Raw genomic sequence first — 21,510 nt, 5'->3', positions numbered from 1 at the left:
TTTAAGTGAGTGGGCTGCTCCATCCCTGAGGGGAGGCTGGCGGCGGTCAGAGTGGGAGGAGAAGTCCTCAGGGTGAACACATGTGTGTGTGTGTGTGTGTGTGTGTGTGTGTGTGTGTGTGTGTGTGTGTGTGTGTGTGCGTGTGCGTGTGTGCGCGTGCGTGTGCGTGTGCGTGTGTGTGTGTGTGTGCTGTGCGTGTGTGTGTGCATGTGTGCGTGTGTGTGTGTAATAGATGGGTGAAGTTTCAGGGAGGATGGTAGGTGAAGCCTGCTGAAGACTGTGTGTCTGAGTGTGACTCTGCATGTTAACAGTAGCTATTCTCAGACATCAGGACACCTTAAGTTTCTGTGGACTGTTCTGGATTTATCTCCCTCAGCAGCTCAACTCAGTCTGTCTTTGACGTTGTTTCCTTAAATTACTATCCCTCTCATGCACTGTTTTTGGTCTTTACGTCTCAGTTTTCACCTTTTATTTTGGTATGTTTTGGCAGGTGTCTCTGTTTCCACCTGCTTGTCACTTATGACAATTCGGTCCCTCCATTCAGTGCTTGGTGCCCCAAGTCTAAATCAATCGTAAACTGGATTGAATAAGAAAACACTCTGAGTGTTGAAGACTCTGATAATCCAATTAAAATCGATGCTGTATATTTTCTATACTTACATAATGTAGGATCTTAATCTTCAGATTCAAATTTTTCAGAACATCTAACAATCTTTGCCAGGGGATGATATTTGATTAGTTGTTATTAATTTTATTTTGTTGGTAGTGTCCACACATCTTTAAAGTTTAGGGTTCAGCAGGACCAGCCATGGTGTAACAGGGTTCTCATCAGGATTTTTTTTACAGCGTAATGGCAGGTCCCAAGAACCCTGCTATGCGCACGCGCAATAGCCTTCATTAAATCTCGCGAGATGTCAGCCAATGAGCATCACGCAGATGCTCCAAATGCTCGTGATTTAGGTCACTTTTGGCAACACATGGCAACACAGAAACAACCGAGACATGCTAATTGTAACTCCGAGATTGGAAGTGACTCTTAATTTTAGACGAGAACGGGTCAATCGACAGGAAAGTACTGCTGAGGTGGGGAGACATAAATTAACCTAGATAGGCACCCAGTCGATAAAAACAAACGCACATGGCGTTATCTGTCGAAATAACTCTCTTTCACAGCGCCAACTGCCCCAATAAGGAAGTTTTCTAACATAAATATGGAAATATTAAGCAAGCAAATGTGCTCAAAACATAATACCACAACTTGAAAGGCAGCGTAGCGGCCCTAATCACAGCGTAATCTTTTAAACTGACTGCGTAACGGCCCGTTACACTGAAATGCGCTGGTGAGAACCCTGGTGTAATGTGCCCCAATCAGCCACAACATTAAAACATTCTACCCGATACTGTGCTTAGACCATTGGAGACTCCACAGTCTCTGAAGGCGTCCTGTGATATCTGGCACCAGGATGTGAGCAGCAGATCCTTTAAGTCCTGGAAGCTTTTATGGATCGTATTTTATGGCACATCCTACAGATGCTTGAAGAGATTACAATCTGGGGAATTTCGAGACCAAGTCAGAACCTTGAACTCTTTGTCATGCTCCTCAAACCTGAGCAATATTTGCAGTGTGGCAAGAAGCATTATCCTGTTGAAAGAGGCCACTGTTATCAGAGGATGCTGTACTCAGAGGACCCAACACTTTCCAGCAGAACATTGCTCAGAGCATCCCACTGCCTCTGCTGGCTTGCCTTGCTCCCATAATACATCTTGCTGCATCTCTTCCTCTGGTAAACAATGGACACACAGAAAGAAAACATGATTCATCAGACCAGGCCACCTTATACCGTGGCTCCATGGTTTGTTGGTGACCTTTTCATGTCCAGGAACTTTCAGCATTGGGCAGGGGCCAGCATGAGCTCTCTGATCAGTCTCCAGACACAGCAAACTGTGATGCACTGTTTGTTCTGACACCTTTCTATTTAACAGCATTAAGGTTTTCAGCAGCTCTTTAGTGGTATCAGACCACACAGGCCAGCCTTCACTCCCCACACTCATCACCGAGCTTTGGGCATCCAGACCTTCTTATTGGGTTCAACAGTTGTGCTATCGTTGACCACTTTTGTTGCTTCTAACCTCTTTGCACTGAGAGCACCCCGCAAGAGCTGGCTGTTCTGGAGATACTCTGACTCTGACTCAGAGCCACTCAGATACTCATGCTGCCCTTTTTCACTTCCAACACACAAATCTCAAGAACTGACTGTTCCACTTGCCACCTATTATATCTCCCCAACTTACAACCAAATGATCAGTGTTAATTCCTTCACCTGTCAGTGGATTCTAATGCCTGTGGCTGATTTGGGTGCGTTTACTATGTCACTTGTTACAATGGAAAGTTGTTAACCGTGTCTCATAGACTGTCCATTGGATTGTTATTTGTCAGCGTGCCCTCTCTGTAGTTCAGTGAATGCTTGTAAGAACAATCTTGTCATCTTTTTTTCAGAGGGAGGTCAAAGTAGGGAACCAGGCAGCTGCTGTCCAGTCTGTAGAAGGCAATTTCAGGTTGGTGTAACAAACAATATGGAAAAAACAACAACAACAAAAAACAAACATGTCAGCTTGGGGACTGTGTTCAGACATCACAGGTTTGTTTGAAGGATTGAAAGCACACTTTATGGAGCCCCCAGTAGCGCAGCTGGTTGAGTGGATGACCCATGAACAGGAACTGTAGTCCCCAAAGCAGTGGCCATGGATCCGAAGTCCAGTCCATGGCCATTTGCTGCAAGTCATTACCCCACTCTTCATCCCTATGCTTCCTGTCTCTCCACTGTCCTATATAATAAAGGCGGAAAAATAACTTTAAAAAAAGGCATATATTTAATAATCTGTGGCTGTTGTTTGCATAGGGTTAGCCCTAGCCCTGTTCCCTGTCCATCAAACTACATATTTACTCTCATCTCTGAGCTGTGTTGATGCTCAGACTACTGAAGTACTACTGAAACTGAAACACTCCCTGTAAAACAAACGATTCTCAGCAAACATACCAAGTCACTGTGGTTCAAAACCATTTAAATGCATCTCGATTTTCTATAGTTCTCCTTATAGGAGGCTAAAAAACTGAGTGCTGCAGTCCCCCAATTAGTGAGAGATTACATGACTTAATCTAACACTGGGACTTTAATCTGCATCCCAGTGGAGGAAATGTCACATGCTGAGGGCCAATGTTACTGTGTTCTCTGCAAGGAACTCTCTTCGAGTCTCTTCCGTCTGTCACTTCTCTCCTTCTTTTCATGCAAGTACAAAAAATGTGTGTTTCTCGTTTCATACATTTAATTTTCCTTGCCTTTTGTTTTCCGTTTTACTGACTCCCATCTCGGGTGCTATGCCCACCGGGCAGTAGACAGGAGCGGGTGCCTGGCGTGCCGCCCCCTGGTGGTGTAGACTAGCTCTGGGACGTGGAATGTCACCTTACTGGCGGGGAAGGAACCTGAGCTGGTGCGGGAGGTGGAGCGATACCGACTAGATATAGTTGGGCTCGCCTCCACGCACAGCAAGGGTTCTGGAACCAGAATCCTGGAGAGGGGTTGGACTCTCTCCTACTCCAGAGTTGCCCAGGGTGAGAGCGCCGGGCGGGTGTGGGGATACTCAACAAGCCCCCGGCTGAGCGCCGCTTTGTTGGAGTTCTCCCCGGAGAACGAGAGGGTCGCCTCTCTGCGACTTCGTGTTCCAGGGGGGAAAACTCTGACTGTTGTCTGTGCTTATGCGCCGAACAGCAGTTCAGAGGAAGTGCTGTCCTCTGAACGGCCTTCTTGGAGTCTCTGGGTGGGTCCTGGAAGGGGTACCGCCCGGGGATTCCATAGTTCTCCTGGGAGACTTCAACGCTCACGTGGGCAACGATGGAGAAACCTGGAGGGGGGTGATTGGGAGGAACGGCCTGCCCGATCTGAACCCGAGTGGTGTTTTGTTATTGGACTTCTGTGCTAGTCATGGTTTGGCCATAACAAACACATGTTCGAGCAATAAGGTTGCTCATAAGTGTACTTGGTACCAGAGCACCTTAGGCCAAAGGTCGATGATTAACTTTATAGTCGTATCATCAGACTGCGGCTGTATGTCTTGGACACTCGGGTGAAGAGAGGTGCAGAGCTGTCATCTGATCACCACCTGGTGGTGAGTTGGATCCGATGGCGGGGAAGACTGCCGGACAGACCTGGTAAACCCAAACGTGTAGTGCGGGTGAACTGGGAACGTCTGGCGGAGGACCCTGTCCGTAGGGTTTTCAACTCCCACCTCCGGAAGAGTTTCTCCTGCATCCCGGGGGAGATTGGGGACATGGATTCTGAGTGGTCCATGTTCAAAGCCTCCATTGCAGAAGCAGCTGTTAGGAGCTGTGGTCTGAAGGTCACTGGTGCCTGTCGCGACGGCAATCCAAGGACCCGCTGGTGGACACCAGCGGTGAGGGAGGCCGTCAGGCTGAAAAAGGAGACTTTTCGAGCCTGGTTGGCTCGGGGGTTTCCTGAAGCAGCTGACAGGTACCGGCTGGCCAAAAGGGCAGCTGCGGCAGTTGTGGAAGCTAAAACTCGGGTGTGGGAGGAGTTCGGGGAGGCCATGGAGAAGGACTTTCGGTCAACCTCGGGGAAGTTCTGGCAAACCATTCGACGCCTCAGGAAGGGGAGGCAGGGCTTCGCTCAGGCTGTGTACGGTCGGGGTGGAGAACTGTTGACCCGTACTGGGGATATCGTCGAGCGGTGGAAAGAACACTTCGAGGAACTCCTGAACCCGGTAAACACGTCCTCTATGGAGGAGGCAGAGCCTGAAGACTCAGGGGTATCTGCGTCCATATCCGTGGCAGAGGTCGCCGAGGTAGTTAAAAAGCTCCTCGGTGGCAAGGCGCCAGGTGTGGACGAGATTTGCCCTGAGATGCTGAAGGCTCTGGACATTGTTGGACTGTCTTGGTTGACACGTCTATACAATGTCGCGTGGGCATCGGGTACAGTACCTGGGGAGTGGCAGACCGGGGTGGTGGTCCCTATTTTTAAAAAGGGGGATCGGAGAGTGTGTGCCAATTACCGTGGTATCACACTTCTCAGCCTCCCCGGGAAAGTTTACTCTCGGGTGCTGGAAGGGAGGATCCGACCGATAGTCGAACCTCGGATTCAGGAGGAGCAATGCGGATTCCGTCCCGGTCGTGGAACAGCGGACCAGCTCTTTACCCTTGCGGAGCTGCTGAGGGGGTCATGGGAGTATGACCTGCCAGTCTACACGTGTTTTGTAGATCTGGAGAAGGCCTATGACCGTGTCCCCCGAGGGGCTTTGTGGGGGGCACTACGGGAGTATGGGGTCCGAGGCTCGTTGTTACGGGCCGTTCGGTCCCTATACAACCAAAGTGAGAGCTGTGTCCGCATACTCGGCATTAAGTCAGACACGTTTCTGGTGGGTGTTGGACCCGCCAGGGCTGCCCCTTGTCTCCAATCCTGTTTGTGGTTTTCATGGACAGGATTTCAAGGCGCAGTCGTGGTGGGGAGGGTTTTCGGTTTGGGAGCCTCAGGATCACTTCTCTGCTTTTTGCGGATGATGTGGTTTTGTTGGCATCCTCAGACCGTGACCTCCGGCACGCACTGGAGCGGTTTGCAGCTGAGTGTGAAGCGGCAGGGATGCGGATCATCACCTCCAAGTCCGAGGCCATGGTTCTCTGCCGGAAACCGGTGGAGTGCTTCCTCCGGGTTGGGGGGGAGTTGCTTCCCCAAGCGAAGGAGTTTAAGTATCTCGGGATCTTGTTCACGAGTGATGGGAAAATGGAGCGAGAGATGGACAGGCGGATCGGTGCGGCGTCAGCAGTAATGCGGGCGTTGTACCGGACCATCGTGGTGAAGAGGGAGCTGAGCCGTAAGGCGAAGCTCTCGATTTACCAGTCCATCTACGTTCCAACCCTCACCTATGGTCATGAGCTTTGGGTAGTGACCGAAAGAACAAGATCGCGGATACAAGCGGCCAAAATGAGCTTCCTCTGTAGGGTGGCTGGGCTCAGCCTTAGAGATAGGGTGAGGAGCTCAGACATCCGGAGGGAGCTCGGAGTAGAGCCGCTGCTCCTTCGCATCGAAAGGAGCCAGTTGAGGTGGTTTGGCCACCTGATTTGGATGCCTCCAGGGAGACTTCCTCTGGAGGTTTTCCGAGCACGTTCGTCTGGGAGGAGACCCCGGGGCAGACCCAGAACTCGCTGGAGAGATTATATATCTCGTCTGGCCTGGGAACGCCTCGGGATTTCCCAGGAAAAGCTGGAAAGCGTCGCTGGGGGGAGGGACGTCTGGAACGACCTGCTTCGCCTGCTGCCCCCGCGACCCGGCCCCGGATAAGCGGAGGAAAATGGATGGATGGATGGATGACTCCCATCTCTTTGCTCCCTCGTCTTCCTTCAGGTGAGACGGAGCCAGAGTGTCATCGCCATGTGCAACTTCGCAACATCACCAAGGGAGACTGTCGGCTGGACAACGTGGAAGTCAGCTTCTGCAGGGGGCGATGTCTGTCCAGGACTGATGTCATCCTGGAGGTACGGAGATGAGACACACAGAAGATAGTACATAAATATAACGCAAACCTGAGGGCACAGTCATATCAATACGGGTAGCAAGTTGACTAAAATGGAACAAACTGATTTCAAAGCTGCTGGTTGTCATCACAAACTGCTGCAAATCAGGAATGTGGAGTTACTTGTCTTAAATCAGATTCTGTAATGTTAGACCCTACATTTTTCTTTATAATATAAATTAAATTAAGAATGTCCAGCATGTGAATAGAACAGTTTACCCCAATAGAATTAGAATTAAAATAGCTTTATTTTCATCATACATGGGGCCATGAAGAAAATACAGTATATTGCCAAAAGTATTCACTCATCCATCCAGATAATCAGAATCAGGTGTTCCAATCACTTCCATGACCACAGGTGAATAAAATCAAGCACCTAGACATGCAGACTGCTTTTACAAACATTTGTGAAAGAATGGGTCGCTCTCAGGAGCTCAGTGAATTCCAGCGTGGAACTGTGATAGGATGCCACCTGTGCAACAAATCCAGTCGTGACATTTCCTCGCTCCTAAATATTCCACAGTCAACTGTAAGCTGTATTATAAGAAAGTGGAAGTGTGTGGGAACAACAGCAACTCAGCCACCTAGTGGTCGGCCACGTAAACTGATGGAGCGGAGTCAGCGAATGCTGAGGCGCATGGTGTCAAGAGGTCGCCAACTTTCTGCAGTCAATCGCTACAGACCTTCAAACTTCATGTGGCCTTCAGATTAGCTCAAGAACAGTGCTTCAGCAGAGAGCTTCATGGAATGGGTTTCTGTGGCCAATCAGCTGCATCAAAGCCATAAATCACCAAGTGCAACGCAAAGTCTCGAATGCAGTGGTGTAAAGCACGCCGCCACTGGACTCTAGAGCGGTGGAGACGCCTTCTCTGGAGTGACCAATGGCGCTTCTCCATCTGGCAATCTGATGGACCAGTCCGGGTTTGGCGGTTGCCAGGAGAACCATACTTGTCAGACTGCATTGTGCCAAGTGTAAAGTTTGGTGGAGGGGGGATTATGGTGTGCACTTGTTTCTCAGGAGCTGGGCTTGGCCCCTTAATTCCAGTGAAAGGAACTCTGAATGCTTCAGCATACCAAGACATTTTGGACAATTCCGTGCTCTCTTTGTGGGAACAGTTTGGAGCTGGCCCCTTCCTCTTCCAACATGACTGTGCATCAGTGCACAAAGCAAGGTCCATAAAGTTTTCGACCAGCGAAATATTTGAGTTAGCCTAAAAATAATAATCCAGCATCTGAAACATCTCTTGCTGCAGACAAGAAAAACCTCATAAAGTAATCAAGGGAATTATTTTAGCTCAATAAGATTATGAGTAGAATTTCGGTAGCTGGAATCAAATACAAGTTAGGGACCAAAATGTGAACAATAAACAATTGAGTCAACTGGATTTAGTTACTAAAACATTTATTTACTAACAACAACAAGACAACAACAACTAACTATGAATAATGACGTCTGTCACTAAGAGCACAACAACACACATACAACACAAAACACTAATGCAAAACAAACAATAAGCGGAATGTGAATGACAGGAAAGGGAAGGAATAGAGTACAATATTACAGTGCAATATTGGGAGAATATTACGTTATAATATGGCGCTCTGGGAGGAAGGAATTAGAAGATCACACCTGAAAGCAGCCGTAACTTTTGGGAAATGCCAATGTGAAAGTTTGCCAAATGAATGGATTTAGGGAATCTAAGAATTTAGAAGAATGCACCAAGTATTCAGTGACTGGAAGGTACTCGTGATGATGATGACCAAGGCGACGATGATGCGTGCGGTCCGGTCAGAACAACGGTGGACAGAGTGGAGTCTCAGAGTGATGGATAGCAAGTCGACTTCAAAATTCAGGAGAACTCAACATGGTACTTTCAGACATGGTCTTTTAAAATGGATTCTTGCATCTCATTACGGGAGGGGGGCATGTGGACCAATCTCTGTTGGGGAGGGCTGATGTCCAGATGTCCCTCACAGAGTTACATTTTCAGGTAATTTCTGTAACTTTCCAAAATATTGAAATTTGGTGAACATGGTTTATCAAGGAGCATTACTGATAGCTGATGAAAATGATACCAAACATGCTCATATGTGATCGGCAAACAGGTTAAATTATGACATTGATACTAATCAGGAGGAATAAAATATTAAAAGTAAGGCAAGAGGTAGATTAATCATGAAGTCATTGAAAAGTTCACTTGTTTGGTGAAATGGATGTACATACTTTTATGTACATCCATAATTCTGGACAAAACTCCTTTGAGTTTTGATTTTTTTGAGGTTTTGAGCCAGTCTATTGCTAAGACAGGTCCAATACACATCCTGGAGGTCTGTATTAGGGGGAATCCTTTAAAGTCAGCTCTCGGCCTCGCTTCCTGCTGACTCGGTGCTTCGCGCCCCCATGCCAGACATGTCCCACATCTGGCATGGTGTCCTGGTGTCCCTCTTGCTTCGCTGATCAAAAGGGGAGCCCGTCTCCATCCTGTGGCTGCAGAGGTGCTTGGACTCCAGAGCTATAGGTGCTGGAATAAACAAAACTCTGTCCTGGTTCTGTTTCACTGCTGATAATGACTGGTGGATCCTACACAATATACAAGAAAATAATAAGGGTTAATGCTGAGCTGTCACTGAGCAGCCATACTAAAGCCTAACCTGTAGGTTAAAGTTGTAGTGCAGTGGAGGTAATGACACTCTTCCTCAAGAGACAATGTGAGGCCATCAAGATGTTTGCAGAGTACAGCTAAATGTCTCTGAAAATGGCAAATTCATCTGATGATTTAACTTCAGTCATCTATATTTTCAGCTAAGTATTGGGTTAATATAGACAACATGGAGTCAGTAAAGAAAGCAGTGATCTAAATCCAGATGTTCTGATCGGAGTCCTGTGTTGAGGCTATGTGCAGAGACTATTAGTGGCCTCATATTGTTGTCTCCTTTCTTTCTTTTCTGTGTTCGTGTATGGTCTTTTTCATCCTTGTAAGACAGCGAGCTCATCACCTCATCACCATGGTGACTTTGTTCTTCCTTGGCATCCATGTATCTCCACTGCAGAAATAGAGTCAGTCATGCTGGGAGATTAGTAAAAATAAACATCAGCTCAGCCAAATGTGTCACTACCTCCTGTTACTGTGGCAACCGGGGATGGTAACTGGTGACTAGGCAGAGCTGAGAAGTTCCCTTTTCTATTGATCAGCAGAACTGGAAGAATCGAATGCTCTTTCCCACATCCAGCTACAATGTTAGGTGCATGCAGACACACACATTGTGGAATTATGGAAGTGTGTGAAGCGCTAATAACTGCTCTTCTTCAGAGAAGCTGCGGTTGTAGTTTAATTTTTTCATCCTGCACTCCCTTTGTCTCCTCTGGTGTCCTTCTCCTATTATGTATCAGTCTCTGTTACATTAATGTCCTTATCTCCTCCATAGATCTTTGACTGCTTTAATTGGCCACATGAGCACAGCTTCCACAAACTACTGTCTGTCACGCAGAGCAAAGAATAACAAAGGATGCTAAATTATTGCCAAACTCCCCGACGATATTTTTTAGCCATCTCAACTGTCTGCTGGTTCAGTTTATATTCTTGTCATTTTAGGTAAGCTGCATTGTTATCGTCACTGTTATTAGTCTTTATGATTATTGTGGAAACTTACAGAAATGCTATCGTCTGCAGTGTCTTTGTATTGTATTGTTTTTTTTTGTTTGTTTTTTTAGCAAGGCTTAAAGCTGCTCTAATCTGTGTTTTTGTGTCGTTCAGAATCCAGGATTTGAATGTGTGAATGAAGATGGCTTTCTCTCTGGTTTGACCTTCCATCTAGAATAAAATGTCATTATTCTCTCCCAAAACAGACCTTATGTAAATCAACCATGGAATGTGTGAGCTGAGAATGCTGGCCTGTACAGAAAACATATTGCTGTGTAGAAACACTGTTATGTGGCAGGTTAAAAGGATGATGGCAGGGACACATCATTTCATTTTTTTAGCCAGGAGGAGTCAGAAGAAGAAGCATAATAACAATTGCTCTTCTTATTTTTCAGCTAATACATACTTAATTCTTTGTCCCTCCCACTGGAAATATTAGAGGAACAGGGATAGAGAGGAGCTGAGACTGTAAACGTTGAACGAAATGAGACATTTGCCTTGGAGTCGTCATTTTAAAGTGACGTCAGTTAAGTATGATATGTGGCCCAGCTGTATCATCTGTTAGTTGTTTTGTTCCAGCCTGATGCTGGATTTTATGATGAGCAGAACAGTGTTTGTAGCAGCTTAAAGTATATATTTACTGATAATGCAGTTCATCATGTGGCATAATGAATTTCAGTGTCATACATTTGAATTTTTTTAACACATACACACACATGCCATGAAGTATAAAAGAGGTGTGACACACAATACAGTCCTATACAAAAAGAGGATGACATATATTAGGAGTGAAAGATCTATATTAGGGGCTGCACAGTGAATTGGTGGTTAGCACTGTCGCCTTGCAGCTAAAGCATTATTGGTTCACATCCCGACCTTCCTGGGATCTTTCTGCATGGAGTTTGGATGTTCTACCTGTACATGTGTGGGCTTTCTCCAGGTTCTCCGGCTTCTTCCCACCGTCTAAAAACATGCTGAGGTTAATTGGTGATTCTAAATTGTTCGTCACTGTACTTGTTTTTCTCTGTGTGTAGTCCTGTGATAGACTCTGTCCAGGGTGTCCCCTGCCTTCCTTCCTGGCCATCCAGCATAAATGTTGGTGAAGCTGTTGGGAGACAGTGCTTAATTGGTGAATATATAATGGTAGATTTATTCTAGTTTCAAAGGGTAGCATTCTAGTAGATGTATGGCTAGACAAAAATGGTGAAAAAGCAAAGTAAATATTTAATGAACCACAGTAATTTTAAATTAAATTTTTATTTTTAGAATGGTTAAATATCAGTATTTCTTACCAGAACCGATGATCCACGACACCCTGCAGGATCATCGAGTGCCACCCTTTGTGGTTAAAATAGTCCGCGTGGTTCTCCTCTGGAGCAATGATGGGGATATGACTCCCATCTACTGCTCCTCCGCACTGCGGGAAACCCCATCTCTGTCTGAAGCCTTCAATGACCTCTTGCAGATCATCTCCCTGTGGTAGTTTTATGTACTCAGGCATGAGAACATGATGAACTGTTCTGCAGAACCCGTGGACTATGGAGTAGACAGTGGATTTGGCTATGCCAAAGAGGTTGGCTATCGTGCGGTAACAAACACCTGTTGCCAGCCAATACAGCCCAACGCCAACACATTTGCTCACCGATATCGACTGCCAAAGACGTGTGTCTTGCCGTGAGAATGTTAAAAAGAGGCGCTCACATACAGTGCCTTGTGAAAGTATTCGGCCCCCTTGAACTTTTCAACCTTTCGCCACATTTCAGGCTTCAAACATAAAGATATAAAATTTTAATTTTTTGTCAAGAATCAACAACAAGTGGGACACAATCGTGAAGTGGAACGAAATTTATTGGATATTTTAAACTTTGTTAAATAAAAAACTGAAAAGTGGGGCGTGCAATATTATTCGGCCCCCTTGCATTAATACTTAGTAGTAGTAGTACTTAGTAGTGCCACCTTTTGCTGCAATTACAGCTGCAAGTCGCTTGGGGTATGTCTCTATCAGTTTTGCACATCAAGAGACTGAAATTCTTGCCCATTCTTCCTTGCAAAACAGCTCGAGCTCAGTGAGGTTGGATGGTGAGCGTTTGTCAACAGCAGTCTTCAGCTCTGCCCACAGATTCTGGATTGGATTCAGGTCTGGACTTTGACTTGGCCATTCTAACACCTGGATACGTTTATTTGTGAACCATTCCATTGTAGATTTGGCTTTATGTTTTGGATCATTGTCCTGTTGGAAGATAAATCTCCGTCCCAGTCTCAAGTCTTTTGCAGACTCCAACAGGTTTTCTTCCAGAATGGTCCTGTATTTGGCTCCATTCATCTTCCCATCAATTTTAACCATCTTCCCTGTCCCTGCTGAAGAAAAGCAGGCCCAAACCATGAGGCTGCCACCACCATGTTTGACAGTGGGGATGGTGTGTTCAGGGTGATGAGCTGTGTTGCTTTTACGCCAAACATATCGTTTTACGCCAAACATATCGTTTTGCATTGTGGCCAAAAAGTTGGATTTTGGTTTCATCTGACCAGAGCACCTTCTTCCACATGTTTGGTGTGTCTCCCAGGTGGCTTGTGGCAAACTTCAAACGAGACTTTTTATGGATATCTTGGAGAAATGGCTTTCTTCTTGCCACTCTTCCATAAAGGCCAGATTTGTGCAGTGTACGACTGATTGTTGTCCTATGGACAGACTCTCCCACCTCAGCTGTAGATCTCTGCAGTTCATCCAGAGTGATCATGGGCCTCTTGGCTGCATCTCTGATCAGTCTTCTCCTTGTTGGAGGTGAAAGTTTAGAGGGACGGCCGGGTCTTGGTAGATTTGCAGTGGTCTGATACTCCTTTCATTTCAATATGATTGCTTGCACAGTGCTCCTTGAGATGTTTAAAGCTTGGGAAATCTTTTTGTATCCAAATCCGGCTTTAAACTTCTCCACAACAGCATCTCGGACCTGCCTGGTGTGTTCCTTGGTCTTCATGATGCTCTCTGCACTTTAAACAGAACCCTGAGACTATCACAGAGCAGGTGCATTTATACGGAGACTTGATTACACACAGGTGGATTCTATTTATCATCATCAGTCATTTAGGACAACATTGGATCATTCAGAGATCCTCACTGAACTTCTGGAGTGAGTTTGCTGCACTGAAAGTAAAGGGGCCGAATAATATTGCACACCCCGCTTTTCAGTTTTTTATTTGTTAAAAAAGTATAAAATATCCAATAAATTTAATTCCACTTCACGATTGTGTCCCAATTGTTGTTGATTCTTGACAAAAAATTAGAATTTTATATCTTTATGTTTGAAGCCTGAAATGAGGCGAAAAGTTGAAAAGTTCAAGGGGGCCGAATACTTTCACAAGGCACTGTATGTACGTAAAGTTCGCCCTTGTCATTCGAAAATTCTGAATGAAGTCTGCATCTGTGAAGCCTCTCACATCACTATCCCACCACTCCTGGCTGCGACTCCGCACCCACACAGTTCTCTGGACAGACGTTGCGGCTACTGCCCCACAAAACGCCAGGGCCAAAATCCTGGCTCTCTTTCTTCTTGACCTTCTCCTTAAAACGATTAAGTTATAAATATGCTGGCTTTGGCTGGACAACAACTTTGAAATTGCCAGACATGCTTTACTGTTAGCGTCCATGTTTACTTCCGTAAACACTGAACACATTCTCTGCGTGTGTCGTTGTTGTGTACTCTTCTCCACATGCGGGACACTTTTGGGTCGTGTGAGGTTCACACAGGAGATCACATACAAGTCGCATTTAATTGGAAATGTGAACGAACTCGCAAAAATATTGGATTTCACAAAAGAATCGGAATTGAGCATTAAGCCCTGCAGTGTGAACATAGCCTAAGTCAGCTGGGATAGACTCCAGCCCCTGCTTCCAGTAGGGTTTGTATATTTCACCAATGTCTTAAGCCTCTTCTATACTTGTGTGGAAAAAAAGAGAAAGGATACAGTGAAGATCCACCTGAGCATCCTCTCTCATCGCTCCTCCAGCAGCCTACCTTTATGAGATTGAGACATCCTTCAGAATGGTACACTGAGATCAGCAGTCAGGAGAGCAGAGAAGAACAGATGAGATGAGCTTCTGATGTTTGTGTGATGAAGGAATACCTTTCTCTCTTAGAAAGTGTAGTTTAGAAAAAAACAGTGCATTCAAATGATCAGAATCCCCTGTGGAAATAAAAATAGCAAACTTCTTCAGTGGTTTTCTGTTGGTGGTTTGCTTGTGTGTCTTCTGCAAAAGCCCAGTAGGAGACATGGCTCTTTGGTATTTTAATGAGGCCAGAGGTATTTGCAAAGACGAGCTGAAGCGCCTGGTGTGCGTGCATGGCGTTTTAGCAGGGAAGCAACACTTTTAAATTTAGCCAGCTCAATGTAAAATTAGTCTTCTTAATGTGAAGGTGTTGCTCACAGAGATCAACCCCATGATGATGACTCTGCACTTCTCTGACTAACAGGGCATTTTAGCATGTTTCAGCAGAGCCTGAAAAAGCACCGATGAACCCGCTGTAGGCTACCAACCAGACTAAAGGGCAGACAAAGAGCTGCATGTAACCCTCTGGAGCTAAAATGAATATTACAAATATATTCATCAAAAACCTCTGAGTCAGTAAAATACATCCTACAACCAGTGACTTCAAGTTAAAACAATGACTATATACAAAGACATTCAAACACATCTGACATCCCTACTTAGAGGATGAGGCTTTCCTCCCAAAGTCTCACTGAAAAATGAAACTTGTCTCATAAAACTGAAGGAATTCAGATGTACATCAGGTTTTGTCTTCTTTCCTGACTAAATGTCTTGTTTCTGTTGGCCTTTCAGGACTTCAGCACAGCACAGAGCAGTCATAGCTCTCAACATCTGAACTCAGACTATCTGATGGTTTACTATCATGGCATAGTGCAAGCCACAGAAAAATGTGTTTTAGAGAGCAGCAGTGTCGACACTGCAGCCCCTGGCCCATGAACAGGGGCTACAGCCCCATGAACAGGGGCTACAGTCTCATGAACAGGAAAAATTAATTTAACAAAAAAAAGTTCTGTAGAACTACATTCTGCAGTAGAACAAGAACCATTCGTGGCTTCAGTGGCAGCGACCCATGTCACTCATATTAATTTGAATAAGTCTTATTATGGAACATATTTTCAAGGGAGCTTTATTCTTGTGTCTAGCATGATTTCATGTTTTTAAATCCACTGTATTACTGGTATAGTGTGTTGATTCTCCTCAGTTCATGATTTCATATTGTTTAATATCACATTAAGGGCTGCTCATTTCACCACCTGCAACTCCTGATATTCCTGTCTTACCTATTCACCTCCTTTAAAATGTCTGTACTGACTTCTTCACCCCCATATTATCTGTCTTTTCCTCCTCTTTCACCATTATCTCCCTCTGCTCTGCTTTCCCCTTATTTCTTCCATCTCCAGATATTCTCTCATAACCACTCCTCCTCACATTTCACTTTGTCCTCATCGTATTCCAGTCTTCTAATTGTCTCCTTCCACCTTATCTGTCTGGCTCTCCTTTCACTTCCTCTCTTTCCTTCCATCTAGGAGCCCTACCTCCAGTCGGTATGTGAGTGCTGCAGCTACCGTTTGGACCCAGACAACCCCGTTCGGTTCCTCAGCCTGCAGTGTGAGAGTGGAGACAGCGAGCCGGTCGTCCTTCCAGTCATCCACAGCTGCGAGTGCACCAGCTGTCAGGGTGAGAAGAATGGATTTGCATGTCTATCTCACATGTCAACACGACAATTGAGCATTTAAATATATGTAAAACTGTCCACAGACAGAGTACACCCTTCTCTTTGGGTTTCACCAAACACAGAGAGTTTTCACGGAACACGGAACATCAGTGAGTTTCCCAAAAAACACAGATGTTGTAAACGTTTTACAACTTTTCTAAAATATATAAAAGGAAAGCACATTTTACTGGTCTGAATTAAACAGAAAACATCTTCGAATGTGGATCAACTCAAACATTATATGAGCCAGAAAACATGATCCTTTCAATTCTCATCCAACTGACTTAGCAACATGATTAAATTTTAAAAACCATGAAGAGAGCTGATCACATAACCGATCGGCTGGCATCTCACTGCGACTCATTTAAAGCTAACCCACCTTATAGATAGAGCTATGAAAAGAAACCTTGTGAAGTCTCTAATGAAGCTACTTTTACTGACACAGCTTCCATATAATTTTCTTAACAATTCTATTTGTTCTGTTTCATTAGATTATACTGTATATTTGGTCAATTCGAATAGTTCCAGCAGACCTTGATTATTCTCAACAGTTTGAATGCCGACATCTGAAATCAGAGTTCCATCAACATTTAGTTTTGGCTACCTTTAAGAGCTAAAAGGAAATATTCTTTCATGTTTGGGGTGTATCTTGACTGGTTTGGTCTGGAAGAGATCTTCCTCTGACTCCAGCTAAACACTGAGGCACTTTTAAAGAATTTAATGCTCTTATCAGTGGCAACTTCAAAGCTTTTTGCATTTTTGGGTCATACTCCAATCACTGATGTCACAGCAGTAGTTTAATCTTCCACAGAAGGGGAGAACCTCTACCAGAACCAGGAAACATCTGGTATAAAAACACAACTGGTGCCAGTTTTTAACGGTTGCTGAGCTTGGCACATTCACTAAAACAGCCAACAAACCACGTGCTGATGTGACTAAAATAGGTGTAACATTTGTAGTGCTCTTTATTAGCTGCATAACATTTCACGGAGATACAGACGGGAATATTTATAACTGTTTTAATATCATCAGTGTCGGAGAACAATGGTTTCGAGGCAGAAATTAACATGTCAAGTTATTTTTTCTGATCTCATTCTGGCCTGGTGATGGGGACAAAGGGACAAATTGTTGTTCATTTTGGCCTTACTGTTATCTTGCTGACTGAATCTGGGGAGGTCTCATCAGGTGGAAATCTTTTAAAAAAATAGCCTGTGTTCCATTTGGTCATGTTGGTGTGCTGCAGTATCATCAGTGGAGCAGAAACCTCTTAAAGTGGAGGTGGTCCGTGTGTGGTGCTACTTTAGCTTTTCTGTTTGTCACAACCCTCAGCGGAACCTGGGATGTTCTAAGTGTGTTTATTTAATAAGGTTTGATCTAACCGAGGAAGGTTTTCCGTCAGATTTGTGGAGGTACTTCAAAATGTTTTTGGTCTCACCTGGAAATAAGAGACCTCACAAGTATATAATATAAGCCTTATGTCACAAATACACAGATGTTTGAAGTAATCAAAGACAAAAGGAGAGTAAATCTTCAAGCTGAAGTGGCAGAAGCAGCCAAATGTAGCTCTGAATAGTTTGCGTATCTGTGGTTGTTCTCTCTGTGGATCACGTCTCTGATCTGCAGTTTCTGGCCTCACCGACCTCTACAATGTTCAATGTTCTCTTTTTTATTTGTTTCTTCTCCATCTGCTTATCCCCACCCTCCCTTACCCCAACTGGTCAATGCAGATGACCACCTTCCCCAGCCTGGTTCTGTCGGAGGTTTTTTGTTTCCTCCCTGTTAAACGTTTTGTTTTTTTGGTTCCTTCCCACCATCGCTGACTGCTTACTCATAGGGAATCTAAAGGCAACTTTGGGTTGTCTGTTCTCTGTTTAAAATCTGTAAAGTCTTCACTATGTGATGTGTTGGAGAGGCCACTGCCATCAGGGAACGCTGCTGCCATGAAGGGGTGGTCTGCACCGGTGGTTAGGAAGATAACATGCAGATGATTTCCAGGACCCAAGGTTTCCCAGAAGAACAATGCTCAGAAAATCAACCTCCTTCTAATTCTGTATTCTGCTGCCACCTTATTCTCAGTAAAAGATGCCGCTACCCGTCCCTGTGAAATTAAAAAATCATGAGACCAGACCGCTTTCTTCCAGTGCATATGGTCAATTCTGGTATTTACAGCTCTGTACATGAGATGCTGTGATGCTCAGTGTATTCTGACTCTTTCCTGTCATTAAGCTTTGCAACACTTTCTGCTCCTATAGCTCTTCTGAGGAATCAGACCTCACAGGTCAGCCTTCACTGTGCTTCACTGAGCCTTGGGCACGATGACTTTTTTTTCCTTGGACCTCCTTTGGTAGGAACTAACCACTGCACACCAGGAACATCCCACAAGACCTGCTTTTTCTGAGTTTCTCTGACCCAGTCATCTAGTCATCAGTTTGTTAAAGTCACTCATTCTCCACCCATTTTTCCTGTTTCCATCAATCACCAACTACAGAAACTGTTAATCTGCTTTATGTCCCTCCCCTCCACAGGTGCCCATTGTACCAAGATAATCACAGTTATCAACCTGTCAGAGGGTTTAATGTTGTGTCTCATCGTGGTATATACACGGGCCCTCATTCAGGTCAGATAAGCAGCTTTTACTGTTCAGTGTCTCAGACTGAAATTAAACAGAAATCCTGACCCTTCTGCTCTGAAAATCCCTGCTGTGACAGGAGTGATTGGGGTGTGACAACAGGCTAGTTTGAGATGAACTTGATGGACATGTGGACAGGCAGCAGCAGGTGTTTCATATTTCCAATACAAGCACAGTTTCCAGCAGCTTTCAGTCTGTACAGGCTTTATCAGAAGCACACGGATTTATTAAAGTGTTTTCAGACTCATATATCAGTTTTTGCACAGTGTGTGGTTACCCGTTAACGTATTAACATTTTATATAACTGATCTATAAGCTCTGTTCATGCTTCAACCTCCATTTAACACAAACTTTCATGTAAATCAGCATCAGATTAGTTTGTACTTAGATCAGACCTGTCCATCTCAAACTGCACATTCTTAAATGCTAAAATCTAAATATAATAGAAAGAAATACAGAAACAGCAGCTACATAACTCATCTGTCAGATACTGTCAGGGCTGAAACATCTGCACAGATGTTATTTTAACAATCTTCATATCAGAAGTTTTGGTGTTCCTGAATACTTCAAAAATTGAATCAGTCCATCGTTAATCTTCAGTGCACTAGAATGGTGAAACATTACTGATAGTTTATGATTTATAATCAGCATCTCTGACCAATAAACATCTTTTTTAAAAAATGTTTTATTTCTAACATTTTTAAAAGGAAAACTTTCCGAACAATGAACAGGGGAACCATGTTTCCAACATCAACAAAAATGATAAGGGCCAAAAAAAACAAACATACAAAAAAAAACCTTGAAATAAATTAATACACACACACATTCATACACATATACGTACACACATACATACAGACATACATATTCACTTAGAAATAGATATATGAAGAAAAAAGAACAATAACGTTAATTAGAAAAATAAATATAGAGGTGAGGGTCTCAGAAAGAATTACAAGTCTACATCACAGTAACAGCCAATATTTTGTGATTTTTTTTACTTGCTGGCAGCAGAATCTTAAGAAGGTAAGCGTCATTTGGATTCATACCATCAGGGATGATCCCAAGATAAAGAGTTGTAAATGTCACGTTAATATTAAAACCTAGGATTTTTGATAAAATTCTCGACACCTTACTCCAATAGACCTGGATAATGGGGCAAGACCAAAATATATGAGTGTGATCAGCCGTGACCTCTCCACATTCCCTCCAGCAGTTGTATTGGACATCAGTTTGTTTTGATTTCTGTTTAGGGGTGATAAAGAATCAGATTAGGTTCTTCCACCGATAAACATCTTTATCAACCAATGTGAACTGTGTACACAGAATAATGCTTCCAAATCAGATGGATAAAATCTAAATCTCTCCAATTTAAGAAGAATGAAAAGTTTCTATCAAACGCTGTATTAGTGGGTCAACATCTAGCAGTTCGATCAGGTAGAGTCAGGCTGAGACGGAAATCTAACGGATGTGCATTGTGTGGCCGTTGATCAAATTCTGCTCTGGTCTGGCTCATCTTGAATGAGCGTTCTGCTGCAGAAGGCTTCAGAGCTGTATGTCATAAATGGAAAGTAGCACTCAGACATCATATCTGTCTTCTTCTCCCACTTACCATTAACAGTAGACTGACACACAAACACATGGTCCCTGGCACATACATGCATCCCCACACATTCACACACATCCAGTGTAACATGCATTAGGCCTTTGGTCGCCATGAATAATTCAATCAGGATCCCACCTCTGAAGCAATTATGTGCTAATCCATTCATCAACATGGCTGATTGCGTTAGTTAATTGGATGTGGCCACATACGACACAGAACATCCCTCCAGCTCATATTCTCCTCCCAGAGCTACATCACGGACATCACGTCTGACGGATTTGGTTGTTGCTGCGATCAATCTTTCATAGCATGTGGCCGCACTCACTCAGACTCAGACACATATTAACCATCAATACAAGCTTCCTCATTTCTCATCTGGTCTCTCTATGAGCTCACACACACCAGGCTGAAGGTGGCTGACATGAAGACACTCATTCACTGCTGTTAATACTTGTACTGTATTCCTGATTGGATGCATTTCAAATCATTTCTGTACATTTGTAGTGAATATTTGTTTAAAAATGGAATGTGAGTTATCCCACAATATGTCAGGTCATACTGTGTCACATTTCAGAACTAGAAAAGCACTCAGAGAGGGCAGTACTCTGCCAAGGCTGCTCAGTCCTTGTATCGTTTCCAACAGCTGAAATCTTTAACTCAATGAAAAAACTGCCAAAATCTAGTCACTTGGTCCTTGTGTCATTTCTGACCTTCCCTGAAAATTTCATCCAACTCTGTTAGTCCATTGTGAGTAATGTTGCTAACTGACAGACGACGATCATCACATATCTCTGCCGAGGCTCCTCCTCCTTGGCGGAGGTATAAGGAAATGAAATGAAATGTTTCAGATACACTTGATATCAATCTTTTCCCCTGCAGAGGAAGCTAGTATCATTATTACTTTAGTATATAGTATAGCTAGTATTATTCTGGTGAATGTGTTAAAGGTGGAGTCTGTTTAGCAAGTTAGCATGTGTTAGCATGTGTTAGATTGACTGGCCCTCTCAATCCCAATGTCCCCTTTACCACATCTCTCTCTCTTTTCCCCCTGTCCTCTGCACGACCCTCAAATAGCTGGCAGGCAGTGAGCAATAGTCCCTGAATTTGACATGAGACTCACAAACCCCACCTTTATCTTATGTTGATCAGTGATGATCATTGACGATCAGCGACGATCAGTGATGATCAGTAATGATCAGCGTTGATCAGTGATGATCAGCGTTGATCAGTGGTGATCAATGATGATCAGTGTAGTTTGACTCCACCAGTTCACTGTTTCCTATATTCACAGGAGGC

At 44.2% G+C, this 21,510-nt stretch overlaps 1 protein-coding gene across 1 annotated transcript in view; it reads left to right on the top strand.

The window, feature by feature from the left end:
- sspo (SCO-spondin) overlaps nucleotides 1-18,704 on the top strand; it is a 163,020-nt gene extending 144,316 nt beyond the window's left edge. The window contains 4 exon segments of the mRNA XM_051940433.1: nucleotides 2,511-2,556; nucleotides 6,416-6,541; nucleotides 15,792-15,942; nucleotides 18,688-18,704. Coding sequence (XP_051796393.1) covers nucleotides 2,511-2,556; nucleotides 6,416-6,541; nucleotides 15,792-15,942; nucleotides 18,688-18,704 — 340 coding nt within the window.
- The last annotated feature ends 2,806 nt before the right edge of the window (nucleotides 18,705-21,510 follow it).

This window comes from Acanthochromis polyacanthus, chromosome 20 (assembly GCF_021347895.1).
Source record: "Acanthochromis polyacanthus isolate Apoly-LR-REF ecotype Palm Island chromosome 20, KAUST_Apoly_ChrSc, whole genome shotgun sequence".
Lineage (NCBI taxonomy): Eukaryota > Metazoa > Chordata > Actinopteri > Pomacentridae > Acanthochromis > Acanthochromis polyacanthus.
This window is presented reverse-complemented; position numbering and strand designations above follow the sequence as displayed.